The 21,980-nt window shown below is 43.1% G+C and overlaps 1 protein-coding gene across 1 annotated transcript in view; it reads right to left on the reverse strand.

The window, feature by feature from the left end:
- Positions 1 to 21,980, reverse strand: part of agbl4 (AGBL carboxypeptidase 4) — a gene marked incomplete at both ends in the record, with an annotated part of 242,749 nt that overhangs the window by 102,268 nt on the left and 118,501 nt on the right. The window contains one exon of the mRNA XM_079157501.1: positions 5,765 to 5,981. Within this exon, the coding sequence (XP_079013627.1) occupies positions 5,765 to 5,981 (217 nt within the window). The remainder of the gene's footprint in view (positions 1 to 5,764; positions 5,982 to 21,980) is intronic.

Raw genomic sequence — 21,980 nt, forward strand, 5'->3', positions numbered from 1 at the left:
AGTTAACAACAAACAGGAGACAAACACAAAGAAAAACTTCATCAGAAGTTGTGGAAGTAAGAAATATAGAGTGAAAATTAAATTTCCACCCGCTGATATAGCTGTATTCCTTAAGTTGCCTTGTCTTTTTCTTTTGCATTTTCCTTTTTAAAAATGTTTTTTTCCCCACTTCTTTGATGTTCAGGCCACAGCTAATGCATTCATGAACAGTCTGCCACTAAAGGGAAAAAACCCTCTGTTATCTTGAGCTGTTTACCTCGCCGCTTGGGGAAGAGCGGTTTACTTACTTGAGTGGGGCCAGCTTGCTTGACTGGTGAAGTGCTCGTGTCTGTCTTGAATATATGCTAACAAAACTACAAAAAAAACGATCTATGTTTGGGGGAATATATAGCTAACATTGTTAATCGTCTGCCTAGCCCCATCTGTTTGTGGTGATGTAGTGAAAAATATTGACATTATATTTTTGCTTCCCAATAAACTGTATGATTGAAAGCATTTTTTGTCCTGCCAGTAAACAAAAGCCAGTCTTTCACTATTTAAATACAAAGTGGGTGTTCTGGAAGTGGCCAGCTCTCATGCGGTTTCACTTTGCAGTGTCACCTCATCCACATGACGAAGTGCTGATTGGCTATTCAGGTGTTGGCCTTTAAAGGCAGTCAGTGGTTGGAGGGCTCTCTACACTGCAAACCATTCACAGAATAGCTCCAGAGTCAAGAACTCAGCTCTCAGCCGCTTTCAACAAAAGTTGGCATTAATTAGTTACTGTAATTAAAACTGGCACTTGTCCAGATTGCATGCTGTCACATTACTTGATGACAATGTCTGATGTGAAAAAGAACAAATCTTCTTTGCTAAGAACATTTGAATGGTGTCAATTTCTCAGTCCTGCACAAAAGTGAAAATTTCCTGTGACAAAGTTGTGCTGCTCTGTATGTATTATATATATATATTCTTATAAGTTAAAGCTAGGATGGGTAGTGTATTTTAGAGACCTTATATTTAATATTAAAAAGGAAATATTTCTGGTATCTGTGGATGTCGACACTGGGCCGGGTGTTTCAGATGGATTATTTCAAAATCTAGCTTACTTTAGCTGGTTTCTGAGATGTTGCTAACCCTAGCTTTAAACTTTTCACACATGACAAAATGTGATGATGAAACGCCCATGACACTCAAACTGTAATTGTGATTCCGGTGTTCATAAAGGACGGTGTAGCACACTCCCTTTAAAATTTCTTTTGCCATTTTCTTATTACAAAAGAAAACGTTTTAAGCCAAATTTGACTCCTCATACCTCATTTTGTACCTGATTTTACCCCTGTGCCTGACAAAGAGCAAGAAATGCCATATTGTAGTTTTTTTAATGTAATAAGTTTTATATTGTAAAGCGTCTTTGGGAGTCTAAAATCATAATAGTCTCATTAACCTGAGAAAAGGAATAAGCCTTGCATGTGTGTTTCCTATGTTTTCTGTTCCTCCATCAGTTTGCCTAGCTCCTCCAATGTGGCTGCTGACCTTCTCCTCTCTCCACGGCTGGAGTGGCTATTGATTGGATCTTGGCACATAGTGTACAAACATAGAGATAAGGAGAGAGAGAGAGAGAGAGAGAGAGAGAGAGAGAGGCAGCCAGGCAGATATAGCTGCAGTGCCCACTCCACTCCCCTCCTCTTGGTTTAAAAAAAAAAAGAGGAAAAAAAAAACAGAAAAACCCTGTTCTTCGAGACTCCACTCCCACTGAGCAGACATGGTACCTGAACACTGATAGCAGACAGGATTAGGTCTAAAATTCAATCACAACAGTCTAAGTAATGTTAAGTCACTGCAGCTGACAGTGACCACTGACTCTCTTCAACACAGTACAAGTGATCTCTCATAATCTGGCTTTGATTTGGGGGATTTCAGAAAAAAGAAAGAAGAACTGAGTGGATGTGACATCTCTGCGCCGTGAATCCGAGATCAATAGTTGTACTTGATGTGAACAGAGTCACAGTATATTAGCGGGCAAGGATTCAGGCCTCTTAAGTTGCATGCAGGCAAAGTCTCAGACAACCTTAAGGCTGGCGTGTGGCCTGTCCACTCTCCCACCCTGAAGTCTCCCGTTTACACTTTCTCTCCATCTGGTCTACAGGCAGAGGCTGTGCGGTGTCAGAGGTGACTAATAGTGTCATAGACCTGCCCTCCCCAGCGGGGCCAGCAGAAGGAAAACTCAAACTGCTGCCTCCGCAACTCCCGGGCAGACACTGCCCACTGGTGAGAAAAAAAAAATTGCTTTGTCAACAGGCAAGGTAGGAAAATAAGATGCTTCAATTCTAGATGGCCCGGGGTACACTTGAAACCATACAGAAATAAGGAAGTAGTTTAAAAGGAGGAAGGAAGTAGGCATCTTTTCAAAAAAGCTTGTTGGTATTGTAGCGGGTCAAACACGTGTTCTCTTTCTCTGTGTCTTTGTGGCGATGGACGCCTTAGGGGGAGAAATAGAGCGAGAGTTTTTACTCAGATACTGTCAGGATGGTCTACAAAAGGAAATGTTCAGACAGACAGGGACCAGAAGAGCAGACGAAGGGGCATGAACCCTGCAGAGCAGGAAGAGGAAGAATCCAAACCCCTCTCCTCTGGGGAATAAGAGAAATTCTGCTGGTATTTGTCTTTGTGGATGATGTGTGTGTGTGTGTGTGTGTGTGTGTGTGTGAGAGTGAGAGTGAGTGTGTGTCAACAAACAATTGTGTGTGTGTGTGTGTGTGTCTAAATGTCTAAGGACCTGTGTGTTTAGGCATTGTGGTTAATCACCACCAGCTATTAATGAAATAATCCATTTACACACGACCACAATTAACTCCAATCATCATGTCATCCAAGGTTATGACAATATTTCTCAACACTTATATCTAATGAACATTGTGCGTCGTCTATACACCAGATATCGTCTAATTCTTTGCCAGAAAGTGTTTAAGCGTATTTCTTAAAAATATCTATAACTAACAAGTATTCCTTTAAATAATTGTTTTTGCCTGAGGGCCTCAGGCTCTGCCGGTTTTTAAGGGCACAGTACTTCAGAGATATAGTATGGGTTCAAAGGTAATGAGTGAAAATTAAACATCTGTATTAAGTTGGTTGCCAATGTCAAGTAATATTTTGTCTTTTCTTGGTCTTTGTTAGTAGTCTGGCTGCTGCGTTCTGTACAATTTGGAGATTGTGAGTTATGTTCTAATTTATGCCAGTTAGGAGACCAATGCTAATCCAAACGTGATGAAATGAAAGCATGAAGGATTGACTCAGTGTCTCTGAAGCTTTTGTCTGTATTCCTTAGATGACAAAAACAAGATTGGACGACCGTGCCACATTATTCTTATTTAAAAATCAAGGTTGGCATCCAACAACACACCTAGGTTAGAACCAATCATTGCTCTTGTATCTCGTTCTATTTTGATGTATGGAATGTGAGATGCCATCATGTCAGCGGTGAAAAAACTAACACCCACGCTGTGAAAATTGTAAAGTCTCCATTGGAAGGGGAAAACAAGTTAAAGTGAAGAATCTGAGATCTGAAAATGATATTCAGATCCTCCTGGCTTGCCCTTTTCATTTATCCCAGAACTGTTACATCTCACTCCCTGTTCCTGTCCTTCGACCTGCCTCTCTCAATTAAGCTGACTTCTAACAAAGCAACTCAGCTGAATTCAGTCTGGTTAAATGTTATTTTCACTCTGCTCTGAACATTGGTTCGAGTGAGATAATAAAAACATAACTGCCTTATTAATTAGTAAACACGTCCTCGCTCATAATAATGAAGAGAGCTGGAGGTAAAAACTAAAAAGAGCCGACCTTTTTTTTTTAACTGTATCTAAGTCGCCCAGTGCAGGCTGGATAGCAGTGATGTTGTACAGAGGAATACATTACAGAAAACAAATTAGTCAGCAAGATAGAAGAATGCCACAGCAAATGGCCCTGGCTCTTATTTCCATCCTTATGAGATAACTGTCCCATTAGAAGGTTAAAGCTATTGTGGTTACCCTGCAAAGACTCTGCCTTCGAAACGGCAGCAATCCGTCTTTAAACTTTGATGCAGCCAGAAAGCTTTCCTCATCCCTTCTCATCCCTTCCCCTCTGACCTGTGTGTGTGTGTGTGTGTGTCTGTGTGTGTAGAGTTACATATGTGTCTGAGATAGAGAAGGGGGAGAAGGTACCAACAAGGGATTAGACAAGAGAAAGAGATATGAGAGGGTGGGGCTGGGCTGTCTGCCACCCAGGCCCAGAGAACATAAAGAGAAAAATACGGCCATAAAACCTCTCTATGACTATGAATACTAATTCTGACTCTGTGAGCCAAACCAACCGAGTCTGTCCTCTCTCTACTCCCCTCTGTCTCGCTCGGAGAAATGATGTGGCTTAAAACTAAAGCAAGGATACTGTTCTGCACATGCAGGCAGAACTGTAAAGCTTCGTATTTACTATGTGTTATACATGACACAGCTGTACAGATGCAGAGGGAAGATTAGTTAGGAGCAGAAAAACATAGATACCAAATAACTACATTTAGGCAGAGTTAAAGGCCTCCACAAACAGAGTGTACGCTAGCCTTTCATATTAGATTACATGTTCTAGGCTAAAATGATCAGAACAGTACAAGCATGCAGGCTCTCATGTGGCTCAAAGGTGTACTGCAGATATACATTTTAAACTAAATAAAATTCAGCAAATTTACTAGGCGACCTACTCTTTCTGTTGAGCCATGCTACTCACACCAAGCATGCATCACTTGATTAGATCACGGCTGCTTGCGGCATAAAAGGGCCAAGTATTGACTTTCATCCATATAAAAACAACATAACGTGATGATCCCTCTTAGTGCACAGTTTGGTTTGCTGCGTTGGAAATAGAAACACCAGTTCTTCTTCTTCTGTTGTATTTCTGACAGACCCAATTGGTCGTGTCATTTCCAACAGAATTTTGGGGACCTGTAGTGAAACGCACTTGCTGTTACAACCACTAACCACGAAATGAACCAACGCTGAGATCTTAAGTATTATACGTTAAAAAAAACATGAATCTTGACATTCTATTTTCAATATTGAATTTGCACTGAAGCTGGTTTTGAAATATGATCAACATTGGAATAGTGTTATTAATCCTGCAGGTCACTAGATTTTTTAGATTCCTGTTTTAAAATAAAAATGTTACCACACCGTCAGCCGTTTCATGCCATGGTTTTTAAATTTGGGGAATTTTATGGTCAGGTGCTCTTCACAAATACCTGTGCTTTCATGGTGCCCCCCTTGCAGCAAGCTTTTCTCTGAAAAATGTCGGAGGACAGAAGAAAAAGTCGTAATCTCTCAAGCATTTCTAATGAGTTTTTCTCCTACAATTATTTGATAAGAGCAGACAAGACTGGAGGCAAGCGTGTATGATACACTAGCTCCTACTGCCGAGGTGAGAGCTCTGCTGATTACACGCAGAGCCATTTACACACTCACACAAACATGCACACACACACACACACACAGCCAACGGCTTACAGTCCGTCATCTCAGAGTGCAACAATCCTAATAATAACACGAGAGGCTGAAGTTATGACCGGCAGGCACACGTAAGTTACCAATCTGGGTCTCCTTATCCTGAACACACACACACACACACACACACACTACAACCCTTCCACCCTTTATCTTCACCATTCGACTTCCCTGCTCCAGCCATAACCACTACCACCCCTCCACACACGCTTTCTCCTCCACCTGCTCAAAGCGCTTCCCACCTCCCAACTCACCACACTGAGTCCCAGTTGCTCCCTCTGCAGGTAGGGCAGGTTCCTGCGCTCCAGGCTGGCCAGGTAGTGCTGCAGTCTGGAGTAGGTGTAGGGGTAGCAGTAGGCAAAGTGGTATACGTCGTCCTCTCGGTCAAAACAGAAGGCAAAGGACATGACATAGTTGCGCCGGTGGTCAGGACAGCGGTAGTAGTACACGTTTTTGGCGGGAAGCCTCTGCCTGCGACAGAGAAAGACAAAGACGTTATGGAGAAATTAGGGGAGGTAGATTACACGACAGGTCTTTTAATTTAAGGACATGAGGTCTCTTCAGGTGAAGATGTGAGGAACACTGAAAGCACAGCACTTTTGCAAGAGAAGGAAATAAGTGCAGAACGTGTAACGATAGACAAGGAAACTGAGTCATGAGTTACACATAGAGGGATGAGAAATCACAACGCAGAAGTTGCATCAGCTCGTCAGTTCGTCGTCTCCAACAAATGTTGAGTTCAGCTGGCAAAGATGTGCAAGAACTGAGGGAAGTAGAGATATCATTTGTTAATGAAGCTGCTGAGGAGGTCTGACAGGTTTTTAGCTTATGAGGATTCAATGCGAAAACAAACAAACATAGAATAATTTTATTTTAAATTGTTTTGATTAGTTTATAGTAGTGCAGTGCCTGTTTTCAGCATGCCTGTTGGAACCGCATGAAGAGGCTGATTGCTTCAGCCTCTTCTGGGCGCAGGAAAGAAAGATGGATGGAATAATACTTCAGGCTAACCCAGCAACGGGAGACCAGAGACTGTTGTGACCACGTCTTTACAGAGAGCTGGCTCCATCATGGCATCCCAGATCAAGCTGGTAGCAGAGTGCAGGACTCCGGTGGGACGAGAGGAGGCAGACTCTCTGTTTACATCAATGCTGCTTGGTGCTCAAATGTCAAAGCTGACGGACGGTGATTCCCCGATGTCAAATTTCTGTCTGACCAGAGAATTCACCGGTGTTTCTGTTGCTGCTGTTTACACTATGCAAATTCACAAATGGCACCACAGGAATGCACTACTTTTTTAGTTTTGTCACGTTTTTCTTGTGTAGCATAAATGGACTACAACTGCGTTTCGCTGTGCAACCCTGTGTTACAGAATGACAATAAATGATCATTGAACAATTATTATTTAATGCAAAGCCAGGAAGAACAAATATAAACTGATAAGATTGAGAATGAAAATGAACAGCAAAACAACAAAACTAAATTGCAGAGAATAATAAATTGTCAACTAACTTCAAAAGTATATTGACTGAATGAATTAGATTAGTTTTTTTTAAATTTTATTAGACTTTTTATGCATTGCCATTCAATACTGAAAGGCACAACCACGGTAAAAAGCAACACAAATGACAGATAAGACCAAAGATCACACATACAAATCGATAATCAACTCGTGGGCCAATTTATAGGTTTTCCATACGTTGATCTCCAGATGCAGGAGAGCTCACCTTTTCAAGGGCAACTGGATCATTGTGCATCACAGTTTGTGTCTGTGAGCATCAAAATGTTTCAGCTTTCCACTTTAAAAGGCAGCAGCTCCCACGTTAGTGTGATATTTTAATTATGATGACAATGACACTATTGTACTATGCGTGGCGTGTTTCATGTTTAATTTAGAATTGCAGTCTGAGTGAAAAGCAGAAAATGTGTCTTCAGTTGTAGTGTAAGTGTTTGAGCAATTTAGAACAATTAAAGTGAGTGAAGAACGGGTAAGCACCTAATCTGTGTACGGCATGTTTCTGGTTTTGTTGAGCGTTGTACGGTGTTTGTAATGCACCGCGTGGTTTGTGTTGTGTCTGTGTCTTCTCTGTTGTGTGCTGTAGTTGTGTACTTTGCTGAATTGTGTGTTGCAGGTTGCATGCTGGGCCCAGGGTGAAATAAAGCTGACTGATCCCTGCACCTCACGGGCGATCGATGGGGTGCGGGACAGTACTGCTGCAGTCTACAGAACTTCTCTGCTTACTCAACATGTTTTCTTTTCACACTCCTCACCCGTCTATCTTTGTCTTCCTCTCCTCCCTCGTTTAGCCCTCACCACTGAGACATGGTCAGAGGGAGGTTGGATGCATGCAAGTGACTGCATTTGCCTTCTTTCTCTCCTCCGCTTCCTCTACTTTTCTCCAGATCTCTCCCGCCTTGTCCCGTCACTCACTGACTCTACCTCGACAGTTTACGCGAAGAAGACCAAGCATGGGGAACAACAGTGCTGCCGTCGGAGCTTTGGCAGACGCTCTGAGGGAGGAGGATAAAAGGAGGAGGAAGGAAGATGAGGGCGAAGAGGACGATGAGTGACTGGTGTGTTTCGGGCGTGTTGGGAGCACGGGAGAAAGGTGGAATAAGGAGATAAGGAGGAGATGAGAGTGCAGGGCGATGGCAGATCTGGGCCTGATAGAGATATACGGGAAGGGGTGGCGGCTAGCAGCGTAGCGGCTGTGTGATGACGGGGCTGGTTGGTGAGCTAGCGTCACTGGCAACAGATCAGATGAAGATGCTATCGGGGCTGTGATAGGAACAGGACCTGATAATCAACAAACAGGACAGACTGCTCTGCGCCAACTCTGACAGAGTGAACTTCTCTCTCTGAGTCACCTCTGCTTAAGGGGAGGACAGGAAGGAGACACATAAGAGTTTTATGTGTTTGCTCAGACGCCTAATGCATCAGGTGTGGCGACGGAGCCGCACAGAAATGCATAGTGAACACACTCGCGTGCATTTTCAAACACTTGAAGATGTCCCTGCTGGTACCTAGTAAAACAAAAAGCTAAATCACTCTGCCGCTCTCAGACAGAGGGGACGAAGGGAGAGAAAGGCATGTGCTGATTATTCCTTCAGAGGAGGCAGAGGAGGAGAGAGGAGAATGTATCTGCATGTGGCTATCTCAGCAGAATACTAATGCAGCCAGTGGCTAGCTATACCACACCCAGCCTTCCCACTGGAGCCAGATTACCAGCCTTGTCTTACAGCCTGTAAAGCTGGACAAAGAAACAGAAGAAACAAAAAAAAAAATGTAATCTTGGGAAAAAAAAAAAGAGCGCACATTTTGGAACATGAAAATGATTCATAGAAGACCACATGGGTTTGAAGTGGAGCACTGTGAGTAAAACTGACCGACAAGGACCAAATAAAACACGACACATTCATGTACACAACACCGAACACACACACACACTGGTGCATTACTATGGTGACAGCCCTCCAAGGTGCGGGTTAATTAAAATAAGATGACACCTCACCTCTTTACATATCTCCCTGTTTGACTCTGCCCATCCATGCAATCCCACTTCTCTCTGTTTCTCCTTCCCCTCCTCTCTGCTGGGCAGTGTGTGACCTTGCCAGAGACTGGAAAAGTCCTGGCTATTGATTTTAATTACTGCCGCTTGTCCCGTCACAGTATTGTAGTTATACGCCAATAAAAATAGCTCTGTGGCGTTTCATGGAAAGACACAGCCTGGAAGGCCTGAACTACAGGCTAAGGAAGAGGCTGTGTCTGCTATACCGTCATGCACACAAATATGAAAAATGCACATAATCTTCAGCACAAGCACATTAATGCACACGGCCCCTTTGGTTTTTATCTAAGCGTTAGCTGCTCCTGCTCGGCAGCTGGCAATTTGTTTTATCTAAATGGTACCTCCCCGTGCCCATCTCTTGACGTGGTACAGTGCCGTCGCTCCCAACGGAATTATCATCGCGTGGGATGAGGGAAGAAAATAGAGAAGCTTCCCCCAGATGATAACACACTCACACATGGTTTTACAATTCAGTGATTACAGAGACACAGAAACATACACACCAACAGGAATATGCAAAGAGCCGCGTACTGAAACGAAGAGGCAAACTCAAACCGTGTGTGAGCTACATCAAGGTCATTCCTTTGACAGCGAGCTGTGGGACAAGTTAACTGCCAGAGCGTCTCATCACAGCCTAACAGAATAAAGAGAAGGACGCAGAGCAAAGAGAGATAGAGAGACTGAAACACTAGACAAAGGCAGGGAATGGCTGACAAATAGAGAAAGAGACAAGCAAAGCGACAAAGTCGGAGAGAAAGGGACACAGAAAAGAGAGAGAGAGAGAGAGACAAGGGGAGAAAGAAAAGGGAGAGGGTTTCACAGAGCTAGCAGGCAGCCTTTAGCGAGGTGTCACTTTGCTCCTGAACCATTGGTAGCTACAAACTCCCGCTCTGATTTTGATGGCACCGCCGTCTCTCTGAAGTTTTGAGATGAAGGTTTATAAATTGGTAGCTTTCATACGGGCGACATCTTGTCCATATTTTTAAATTAATCAAGCGTAGAGGACACGCCAATCATTGCAGCTCTGAGCACTCTCACAGACAAAGGCAAAAAACATACAGGAGAAAGCTCACCAGACCTGGACGCACACACACACACACACACACACACACTCATCTACTCCCTTTTATTTTCTATCTCACTGTTGTCTCCTTTGGCTTGTCAAACCTTCATCCTGTCAACTGTTACGAAGGTTAAATGTCTTCCAATATGCCCGAACAACTGTCAAGCTCCAGAGATCCCCACCAGCTCATTTAAGGCAAATGGTTAGTCCGTTTGACAAACATTTAATAACATATTTATTTACTCCCTCTGTGTTACTACGCCGATAATTGAAGAGGCAATAATTCTTGGCACTCTAAACTGATGCCAGATGTTAGATGGACTGATTGTTTTTTAAAATACGGCCCGTGTTCTTGTTTTGCATACTAAGTCAAGCAGAAAACAGCCCCAAAATCATTTGAGGAGTGTCAAACGTGTGGCTATGTATATTCATGTGTGAGGAAATGTGCATTTGTGTGTGTGTGGCGGTATATATTCTTGAAGCATCCATCGATCGTTTTTGGATGCAAATCAAGTTGCAACAAAGATTTCTGGGGACACTGTTACTAGGCAACCCGTGCTTGCTTTGTAATTTGGTGGGCTTGCTGTATACCGTATGTGGTGGTAGAATATATTCATTAGGCTTTACGAGAACGCGTCCTTAGGTTGGTGCTGACTTACACGACCGGTGAAGAAAGAGCATCAGATGTGCAGGAGGAAGTCATAGATTCTGATTTGACCTGTGCTGAAGAACATTCACCGTTTTCATCGGGTTAAATAAAAACTTTCTGCAGCAGTGTGTGTGCGTGTGTGTGTGTGAGCATGAAGTCTAGAAGATGCACATCACGACCAGGGCTGATGACGCGAAATAGCCTGGATTGATGCCGCTGGTGGTCGGTTCTTCTGGCTAGCAGCAGTAAGGTTTTTGCAGGAAGCAATAACACTCGTGAATTATGGACTTTCTTGTAACAAGAGAGCTGAGAGTCGCACACCTGTGGAGACAACAGGCCGTTAGCGGCCTCCTAAGGTCTGAAGCAGCTCTCTGATGAGGCTGAAACATGACAGAATAAGACACTCTCACATGAAAACACCCAGGAGGTGCACTCTCATCAGGTGGCCTTTTACGCTGCTTCCTGTTCGAGGTTTTGTAAAAAGCCGTTTCATCTCGACTCTTCCGTGTTTGCTCTGATATTCACATTTCTAGGTGAATGTCAGAGCAAACCCTAAGACGAGGTTCAGCAGCTTTTAGATGGAAATGAAATTCAAGGTGAGTTGGTTGAATCGTGTCGGTCAATATCAGATCACACCCATAGCGGATGCAGCGCCATGCAGTGGACATAAAAATGAGTTATTTCCATAAATTTCATAAATCTTGGGACACTCATCTAAATACAACACAGTTGCTGTTTATAGGGCTAACCCAGGTTAGCCTGCTGATATGTTTAATACAGAAGGAGTGGCTGTGTGTGGGTGAGGCTGTCCGTCCTTGTGAGAAAAACATCTCTTCCAGTAATTCATCTCTTTTTCATGTCACTGTCTCCTCATATCTTGTACTTCTCAGTCTGATTTACTGTCTCGTTGAGAAAAACGTCTTCTACTTCGTGCCTGCAATTCAATTTTTTTTAATTTCTCCCATTTAAAAAATAAATGGATTACTCTCAGGACTCTTTGACTCTGACCCAAGACCCTCACAATTCTTTGTCTTGTTGGTGGTCCGGACGCACCAGAGTATAAAGAATTCTTATGATGTAAATGTCTGCAATGTAAATGTGACTGTGTGCTCCAGCCATCGCCTCTAACTCAAACTCCTAATCTGTTCCACTCTAAATCTGCAGGAGATGTACAGCACTCATACATTCACATGGGACACTTTTATCACCCCTGAGGGGCACACAGAGATGAGAACAGTGGAGGATTTACTGTAGCTGCTCTAACGTACCCTGAGATAGCGGCAAAGAGGGAAATATATAAAGAATATACTTTTTTCTCTCCCATTATGAAGTCTCCAGAATAGTTTTTATTTTGCAATTTTAGGCCTTGTACCTGATAATTTCCTGAGAATCTGATTTAAGAAGCTCTTCGGAGTGTTTCAATCACAACTGCTGTTTCAATAATACATTTATTGACGATTTATAATTTAAAGTGACAGTGCCTGGATGGACCAGTAGAGGGCCACACGTTTGGGTGAGAGTTGACCTCTCCAGAGGTAAAAGTAGAGAACTCACAAAGAGAGAGAGAGAGAGCGCGCTGCGCATTTGAAATAAATAATCAACACAAATACTGCAGTGCAAAACAACATGTGTGTTCTTTCCAATAGGCACACAACACAAACAGAACTGTGACTCCTGAGGGGAGAAACTGCTGAATAAAACAGCTTGGTTGTAAAAACAGAAAAAAAGTTGAGCACACACATGTATCTGATAATAAAAGGCTACATAATATTGTACAATTCATAATTATATGGAATAAATATATAAGTTAATTGAATACCCGTTTCAAAGGAGAGACGAAGACAAACTGGCAGTTTGGTTTGATGGAAACCTTTACGAAACACTGTAACAGACTATACGCTTCTCCGAACCAATCAATCCTCAACTGCAGTTAAATAAAGTTCAAACATGCCCCGTGTATATCCCAAAGGGGTCTCGGCTAGATTGAGCATGCTGGGCCTGCTAGTAGCTAGCTCCCCCACGTCTTGTGGGGCAGCAGGGCAATTAGCAGAAAGCAGATGATCACCGAGGCCTCGCCACTGTGGCGCCACTGGTCCCCTATGGGGGCATCGGGGCAGGTGCACATTCGTCTGGAATAATGGGGGGTACAGAAGAAAGCACACAGACACACACTCATCGAATAAAATGATGATGTCAGTGTTAAGCCCCTAGTGAGCCGTGGTGGTGTGTAAGCTGGTGGGAGTGAGAGGAGATGACCGGGATTGCGTGTGTGTGTGTGTGTGTGTGTGTGTGTTTCTATGTGAGTTTGAGAGAGGAGAGCGAAGAGACCGTCCGTCTATAATTGTGTGATGCAGCATTTCCCAGAGTGCAACATTATACACCCATCACATTATCTGTTTGTCTACAAGTGTGTGTGTGTGTGTGTGCGTGTGTGTGTCTATGAGTGTGGACCGAATAGACAGACTGGCGCCAGACTAAGTCATAATAACAATGTTCCAGACCAGACATATGCACAGACAAAGACAAAAGCTACTACACACACACACACACACAATCACACACATACACACACACACAGACACCACTACCAAGATCTATGATGTGCATATGTTTGCAAAGTATGGGTAGTGATCATGTGATCATATAGTGGATGTAACTCTATTTGTAAGAGTCCAGTCCATTAGTCCATTAGTGATGTTCTCTATACCACAGCAGAGGGAATGACCCGGCCTGATCAAGCCCACTGACTCTTTGTTCATTTTCTTCCACTTTTTTATCTTCAAAGTGAAACATACTAGATTCAGAGCATTAATATAGCGGCACACAACAATTAGCTACGTACACATATAGCGGAGTAATGCTGTCCAACTGTGTGTGTGTTGTAATTTCGAGCATCCCCGCGCTTTGTTGTCATAGCCGAGCCAGTCGCACATGTTTTTCGTGCATTTGAGCGTGTCACACCGGATCGCTTCGCACTGCGCTCACAGAAGCGCAGCAGCCCCCCCTTCTGGTTCCCCATCAGCTAAACACGGTTAGCTCTGTCAGCACTAGTTTGCCCTGTTATTGCTGTTAGCACTGAAAGTTTTGAGCTCCGTCCCAACCGTCGCCATGTTGAGAGCCATGTAGAGTCAATAGAAATGCTCCCAATCCCATATATATATCACCTTTAAATGAATTCTAATGTGATACATGACTAAACTTAAAGTTAATCTTTAATTTCAGTTTTTGTTTCAATCTGAAATATGTCACAGGCTACAACCACTGTGGCTAATTACACAATGATTTGTTTAAGCAAATGAAGTCATCACTGTAGAGTCGACTGAGAAATGTGACATGGATGAAAAATACACTCTGATCTCATTGTGTCTGACTCGCACACTGAATAAAGTCGGTAACAATGGATGAGTGATCTAAGATCAAGCATCAGCATCACTGCTGCTGTATCCTCTTCATGTGTGTGTGTGTGTGTGAGAGGAATATAGGGTCACACAGAGCGATGAGATCATTCTCTCTGGAAATGTAGTCAGTGGAAGCAATGCAACACACATGATACATTCTGAAATCACTTTTTATTAAATTCCACATAGAGATGAGCTCACCTCCTGTAGTCCATTACACTGATCAGATCAATTTGCTGCTGTGGAAAAAGCTGCTTAAATAATGCAATGATGAGAAAAATAAATAATTAATTATCCTTTAGTCACAACCAGTGTTGCGGATTTTGCAATAATGGTTTATTTAACCAACTTAGGCTTGTTCAAAGGTCCTGTCATGATATTATGATACAACATATTTTATACTTTAGAACTTTAGAGTTCCTGGACTCATTCACAGACCATTGCAGCAGTGATGATCAGAGGTTTCACCCTTTCTACAGTGAATACTTTCAGAAAAGAATCTGCAGCAAACATGAAACGATCGGTGACATAGGTAACTCCCAGAGAATATATTTATAGAACACATTTTTGTTTGCTCAAATTAATTATATATTTGTGTGATAATAATTTATCTTAAAATGAAGACATTTTCTTCAATGTTTAATCTAATGATAATGGTATCAGGTGATAATGTCAATTCAAGTTTTAGGTGATGTACACAGCAACAAGTTTGTTTCACTTCATGAATGAGTGGTTATCAAAATGACACCATGACTGACACATTTTTTGGTAGCCGGCCTGGCACAAGAGGTCACTTTGAGGCCACAGAACTGACGCCGCACCACAGACGCTTATTGAGTGATCAGCATGCAAACCCCATGTTGTGACTGTCACAACATCAGTAGAATTGTACTCTCTATCTCTCTCCCTCCTCCTTCCCTCCATGCCTCAGTATCCCCCTCTCCCTCTCCGTCCTCCCTGAGGGCCCTGCTGGCCTTGGCACAAAGATGCCAGCCTGTCTGCTCGCATTTCCCTTGGCACAGCGGTGGCAGCTGGGGGCATGGCTGCCCTGTCTGCCTCCATACTCCCTGGTATATCACACATACGCACACACACTCATACAGAAACACACTCCACGTTCACAGCTTGCAGCCAGACTGGTGTCACTATGTGCGTGCCAGGGGTAGCAGCACCCACAGGAGCGGAGTGCTGGGGGGAGGGAGGGAGGGAGGGAGGGAGGGAGGAGAAGGAACCGGGTGGGGTGGGTGGATGGGCGCTCGGGCTCTCAGACAGCCAGATGCTGCCAATTAACTTCTCCGGCCGCCACGGGGCTGTAAGGGGAAGAGTCTGGCACCTGTACCATCCAACTCACCACCAAACACACACACACACACACACACACACTCTTTACACACATATACTTTCTTGCGGCTGATGGTAGTCACGGCTTGTGTTGGGGATGAGGGCCACATGTTGCGTTTAAGGTTGGGAGACAAACACACACCTGGATCCCTGTAACTATACTGAACTTTCCTGACCTTTGCCTAAATTCTCTACTCTTCATCAGTATCACAAGGTGCGTCAATGCACAAGGTGACATGCGCCATGTGAATATGACCCTTCGACAAAAGCCTTTCCCCTCTCACTCGCTGCATATACAAGTGTGTGATTGTCAGTGTGCGAGTGCTGTCGGGCTGCGTTGTTGCTTATGCTAGACAGAAGGAATTACAGGCTATTACAGAAGAGAGCCTGTGGCTGCAGCAGCCAGAGCTGCACTGCCCTTAGAGGCCTATGGCTCTCAAAAAGGCAGCCTATTATTCCCACTACAGCACACAGCTGCCTGCTGAACGTCAAAGATATAAATGTAGAAAACAAGCAGGAATCTGCACTATGATATAGCGCTTGTATTTTATAGTTTCATTTGAAAACAGAATAATACCCATTGAGAAGAATAAATAAGCAAACCAGGCGTGCCATTTGCCTGCAGGATAGGAGACTGCCATTCACACTTGACACATTATTATTTGATATTCTGTAAGCCCATAAACATATATGGAGAGGATAAAACATGAACACCTTGCAGGCTGAGGATATGTGGGTTTTTTTTATCGTCCACAAATCACGTGCAAAGACCAAAAACAACTACGGATAGATCCTACTAACCAGTATTGCCTGTGTAGCTGAAGTCTGATATATTGTTATATTTTTCCCCTGTGCCAAAGCCCTCCATTGTTGTCCAACAGCTATTCAACCCATCAATGAGCCACACCACTCGGCTGGACATGTTCCCTCACTATAAACATGCACACTGTAGTTTATTTTGAGTCAATCCCACATAGGCCAATATGCTGCCTTAAATTCTCACTATAGATCACCAAATGTGTATTACTCCGCAGCCTAAAATAGTCCCCAACAAATGCACTATTTACTCCCGTTTGAGTAACGGTGGTAAAAAAACTACGGTGCCCAGCTGTTTATGAAGTATTGACATACAAACTTACTTATACTCACAAAGTATTACATACTAAGAGACACTAGTTCACTGCTATTTTTGGTCTTTTCATGGGATTTGTTGAAAATATAGATCGTTATACAGTTGTAGTATTTATTGCAACACTGTATGGTATTAGATTCTATCACCACTGCTGTACATTTCAACCTTGTATGTTGTCATGCCAAATATGAAATGGCTGTCCGGGTTAGGAAGCTGCTTTTAACTGACCTATTATGCCAAAATCAAAAGGAGGCTCAAATATGTTTCTCAAGACAATATCAAAACAGAAATGTTCCTCTGTGGCAGCAACATCAGTTAAGAGTGAATATTAGTCAACGTGCGGCGGAAAACAGGCAACTTCTGCTTGTCAGCTTTGATTTGAATGAAGACAGGATGACTATAGAACCATTATATCTGAGTAGAATGCGTCACAGATAGCTCTGCGATGTTCTATCATAACATTTAATCTGCAGAGAACAGGATATGGTGATTATTGAATGAGGAGCATATGTGTCTGCACACTCAAAAAAATCATTTTCTCTCCCAAACTTTACTCTACAAAACTCAATATCTGTGGCGTGGATACACAAATAAAAACAACTCTTGAGACACAAAAGTGAGAAAGAAAGCGTCTGACTGCTCCTGGGAGGAGGATGGATGTGTAGCAGAGCGCAAGATATGTCAATCTTTTTGTCAATATGAGGTTCACAATCTGACAGAAGATAAATATGTTGTTCATAAAAGTATTTCTGCTAACTTGTGAAAGTAGTCGATCATGCAAACTGTACCTTTGTGTTCTTCACAAATTAAAAACAACAACAACAATGGCCTCATCCTTCACAGCATATTCTCTCTCTCTCTCTCTCTCTCACACACACACACACACACACACACACAGACACACACACACACACACGGGGCCCTGTCCGTCAGTAGATGCTGTCCCTCGCTGTACTGAGTGACAGATGACTTGTCACAGAGCTAAACGGGAGAATATTTTACTGCAGATTGAAAGAGGAGGAAAATGCGAGATGGGGAATAGAGAGAAAAAAGGGGAGAAATTGCTCCATTACACCAGAGAGGTAAATCATTCGATGTGCTGGAGATCACAGAATGGCACTTACATTTACACACATGTTCACGCTGGCACATGTATGGACAAGATTCTCCCTGTCTCTGTCTTTGTTGCTGCACTCTCTCTCTCTCTCTCCCTGTTTCACACATACGCTAGTACTCACATAAATATGCACACACACACACACACACACACACACACACACACACACACACACACCCCCACACACACACACACACACAACACAGATCATCAGAATCCAAGCATGAGAAAAGCTGTGAGGCTGGATCAATGTTGGGCTCTAGTGATTAGCCTTAATTGAGGAAAAAGAGCTATGGGAACAAAGAAACATTATGACCTTTTCCCTATCTGCACACGCCGCGCGCTAATAAGACACATTCACATTATATCATACTGACCAGAATCGCCTAACTACATCAAAAGCACCTTCTCATGGGAACAGTATGCAAATGGAAGGCACAGAGAGAAAAACAAACCCCGCGGATAATTGACTATGCTCGCCATGTTTTTGTGCGTGAATGTCAATTTTCACTCTCCTGTCGAGAGCATGCTGATTATTCTATCAGACAAAAAGATTGGCAGTGTTTCACATGCTGGTGTTGTGGAATGGCCTGTCTCGCTTTCTGTCTCTCAGACGCTCTTATTCCTCTCTCTTCCTACATCCTCTCTCTCTCTCTCCCTTTGTACATGTCGGTTTGTGACTGAGTCAAATACCACTTGTCAGGACAGCGCTGTTTGGACTGATATGAGATAAGAACAGACCAACTAGACGGAAAACGTATTCCTCACTGCTGCTGGACTGGGGAATAAGACTGTGAAGTCCAAGTAGTCCACGAACCACTGGCCATAATACTACTGAGGCCTTTATTGTTGAGTGAAAGAACGTCTATAGACACCGACTGGGTGGACATTTACACGATTGTTTAGCTCCTCGTATTGGTGCTTGCAACACTGTCAAGGGGGCGCGCACGTTCGGAGCGAGTGGCCATTTGCAACGTCTGCTCATTCGGAGGGGGCCGCTTGCTGGGCTACTAAAAGTGCTGCATAGCGTTGGGCTGTAATGTTAGCGCAGCCCTGAGGCCCCCGCCCATTTTGCTACAAGTCCCGCCAAGTCTGAAGTAGGTTGGATGAACGATACTGGAGATATGCAAAGGACACACAGACTTCCTGTATAGATTGTTAGAGCACAACATGTCTTTGAATATACATGGCTAATGTTATTCGCATTCATGTAATAAATGTCGTTTTTTAAACTCATGAGAAAGCTTCATTCTGTTGCAGTATTGTACTGATGTACTCAGAACATTCCCCTGGGTGCCCTCAGTGTCATCTAAAACATCTTTCCCAATGAATCGTCGATGGAGCACTTCCTCACTGCATACGTGATGACATCAACAGTTTGAGTTTTGCCACTCTTTTTTGGATTTGGGAGAGAGTTGTTATTCCCACCGCTAATAATGCTATTTGTGCTGCTTGCATTGCCCACACCCTTCACACTGTAGTGCATCGCTACATCACAGTCGGGTGCGACAAACGGGCTCGTGTCATAGAGGTGAGTGCGGCAATGTTTTTCTTTCATACAGATTTAATGTGGAGTTTTCAAAGTCTTTTAAGTACCACAAAGCTGTAAATTGTTTCCGCTGTAAATTGTTTCCGCTGTAACGGGCGCAACTAAACCAAGAGAGAAGTGCCAATCAAGCACACGCCCACACAGTCCCGAGAAGAGCTCTATCCGTGTTCACATAATGGAGGAGCAGCTGGAACTGGCCTCTCTTCAAAAGACACTGCACCTTTTTTATAGCAGCTTGGATTCATTTAAAAGCTTGATCGTTGTAATTCCGAAGGTTGGTGGTTTTTCTCATCCTTATAACGATAACTAAAGATACTCATGCAGACACAGCTTAACTCCTCTGGGAAAACATTTCAGTCTATTGATGAAATCGTATTGCAGCTCTTTGACAATGCACAAAATGTAACAGTAAAATGTGACGAGAATATCGGCTTGCACCGTCGCGTAATACTTTTGTTACACAACGGCCTGCAGATTTGAACCACTCTGAGAGCCTTTAGAGAGACTTGTAATGTGAAATTTGGTCAAATATTGTCAAGAAATTGGCAAATAAACATGATTACAATAAACACCGAGGCTGTATAACTATGTTTACTTGACAACAACAGAAAAGGGCAATGCTCCAGTGTTCCTGCAAAGGATTATCACTGAACAAAACATTCGATTTATACAAATAGTGTTGCTGTAGCCCCGACTGACATTAATGCATGAATGAATTTGTTATATGTGAAAACACAATGTACCCAACTATAGGCCTTAAATGACCTCTAAGACATCTCTGCCTGGTGTATGTGCACTCACTATTTCTCATGCTAAGTTAAGTCTGTTGTAACTTATGCACACATGTATTCGGTTGTATATTGGGCTGCGAGAACTGTCAAGATGTGTCTAAGCACGCAGCAGTACAGTGGCAGAACAGATCCAGTGTAGACACTGAAGGAGGACTACAGCTGTGGTGTTATGCTGCTGACATGCTACTTTCAGTACACGGCCGATCAAGACAAAGAGTTGTGCAGTGCTCTGCACTTACTATATGTGTGTAAAGTAACAGAGGAGGTGAAAAAAGGGAGACAGGGGAAAAGTAGTTGTTGGCCGCCTACCTTTCATTTCCTTTCAAGGGCAAAAGGAGCAAACTTCCTTCAAAACAACAACTGCAAAAACCTAGTTTTCTGTCTTCTTTTTATAAGATGTAGAAGAACATGACATATTATGGTATGGCCAAGTTGAAGAAGGGATGGCTGTAAAAAATAAAACAGCAAGCAAGAGGTAGGTTTAGATTGAAATGTTTGAAGTAAAATAAAGTTTCATTTTGTTAATTAAGCAGTTGTGTGATCATTTAGATCACTTTAGTCGACCTTTTCACCAACATACATAGAAATGCCCTGTACTTAGGTAAAACCATAAATAAATAAACCAACTAGTGTTTAACCACAACAGTCATTGTAGGCGCATTTCAGTTCGAACCTATTGAAAGTGGCAGCTTATTAAGTGAATACTCTTTGAAGATGAGATTTCTCAGAAATTGGTTCTTGCTTTAATCAAACGGGTGCCTCTGAGAAATGGTAAGGGTTAATGGGAATACGGTCCATCTCCCACACACACACACACACACACACACACACACACACACACACACACACACACACACACACACACACACATCTAACAAGACTAAAACTTACGTTTGTTACGTTTCTTCCCCAGTTTTCATTTTGCTCTCACTCCTACACACTGAAACACACCCACACACAATCACACACACACACACAAAGCGATTATCACCAAAGGTGCGTATGCCGGCTTGTAGCTGTTCCCACAGGGAAAATGGCTGTACGGCCTCTCCACTCTCATTTTTCATTGTCTGCTTATGATGCCCCATGTGTGCACACCGACTTTCATTTAACCCCTCACAACACAAATACAAACACACACTCACATGCATGTATGATGCCGACCCCCCCCCCCCCTTCCATTTCTGTCTCCATCTCTTTCTCTCTCACACCTGCACGCAAACGGCTTCTCGCTGCACTTCTGTTTTTATTGCAGCGGCTAAAAGGAAGCTGTATAGGCGTGTCCCCCACATGCTGCAGCCACACAGTGAGCTGATTTTTTTTTGCAACCAGTGCTCTTTGTCAGAGATACATGGCTCCAGGAAAAGTATTATAACATCCAGGGCTGGGGTCAGCCGAGTTGATATATTCAAATAATATATCAAATGGGCATGTTGGAGTATTTCATTCTTTATTTCCATTTTGTTATTGTTTTATTTTGCAAAACCACCCCAAGGTGAAAGAAACATTTGTACTTTTTAAATCCCCTGCAGAAGAGCACCCATGAGGCTGGTGGGGATTCATGGTCTCATGCTCAAGGACAATACAGCACAGTGAACACCTGACAACATAAGGGAGGGGGGGGGGGGGGTCTAAGCTTTCCAGCTGAAGGTCTCCTTACTCACTGGACCACACTGCTGTTCCAAAATATGCTGCACATCCATCCAACTACATCACGAAGGTATCGGACTGTTTGTGCTGAAAAAGACACATTTCTGTTTAAAACTCCGTCATGTCTTTTTTTATATATGTACGTAGTAGTCGAATGTTTACCTCGTTCAGCTTGTTTTTGCTGTATGTCTTTTTCTGTGTATGTACACTG

This window comes from Pholis gunnellus (assembly GCF_910591455.1).
Source record: "Pholis gunnellus genome assembly, chromosome: 4".
Classification (NCBI taxonomy): domain Eukaryota; kingdom Metazoa; phylum Chordata; class Actinopteri; order Perciformes; family Pholidae; genus Pholis; species Pholis gunnellus.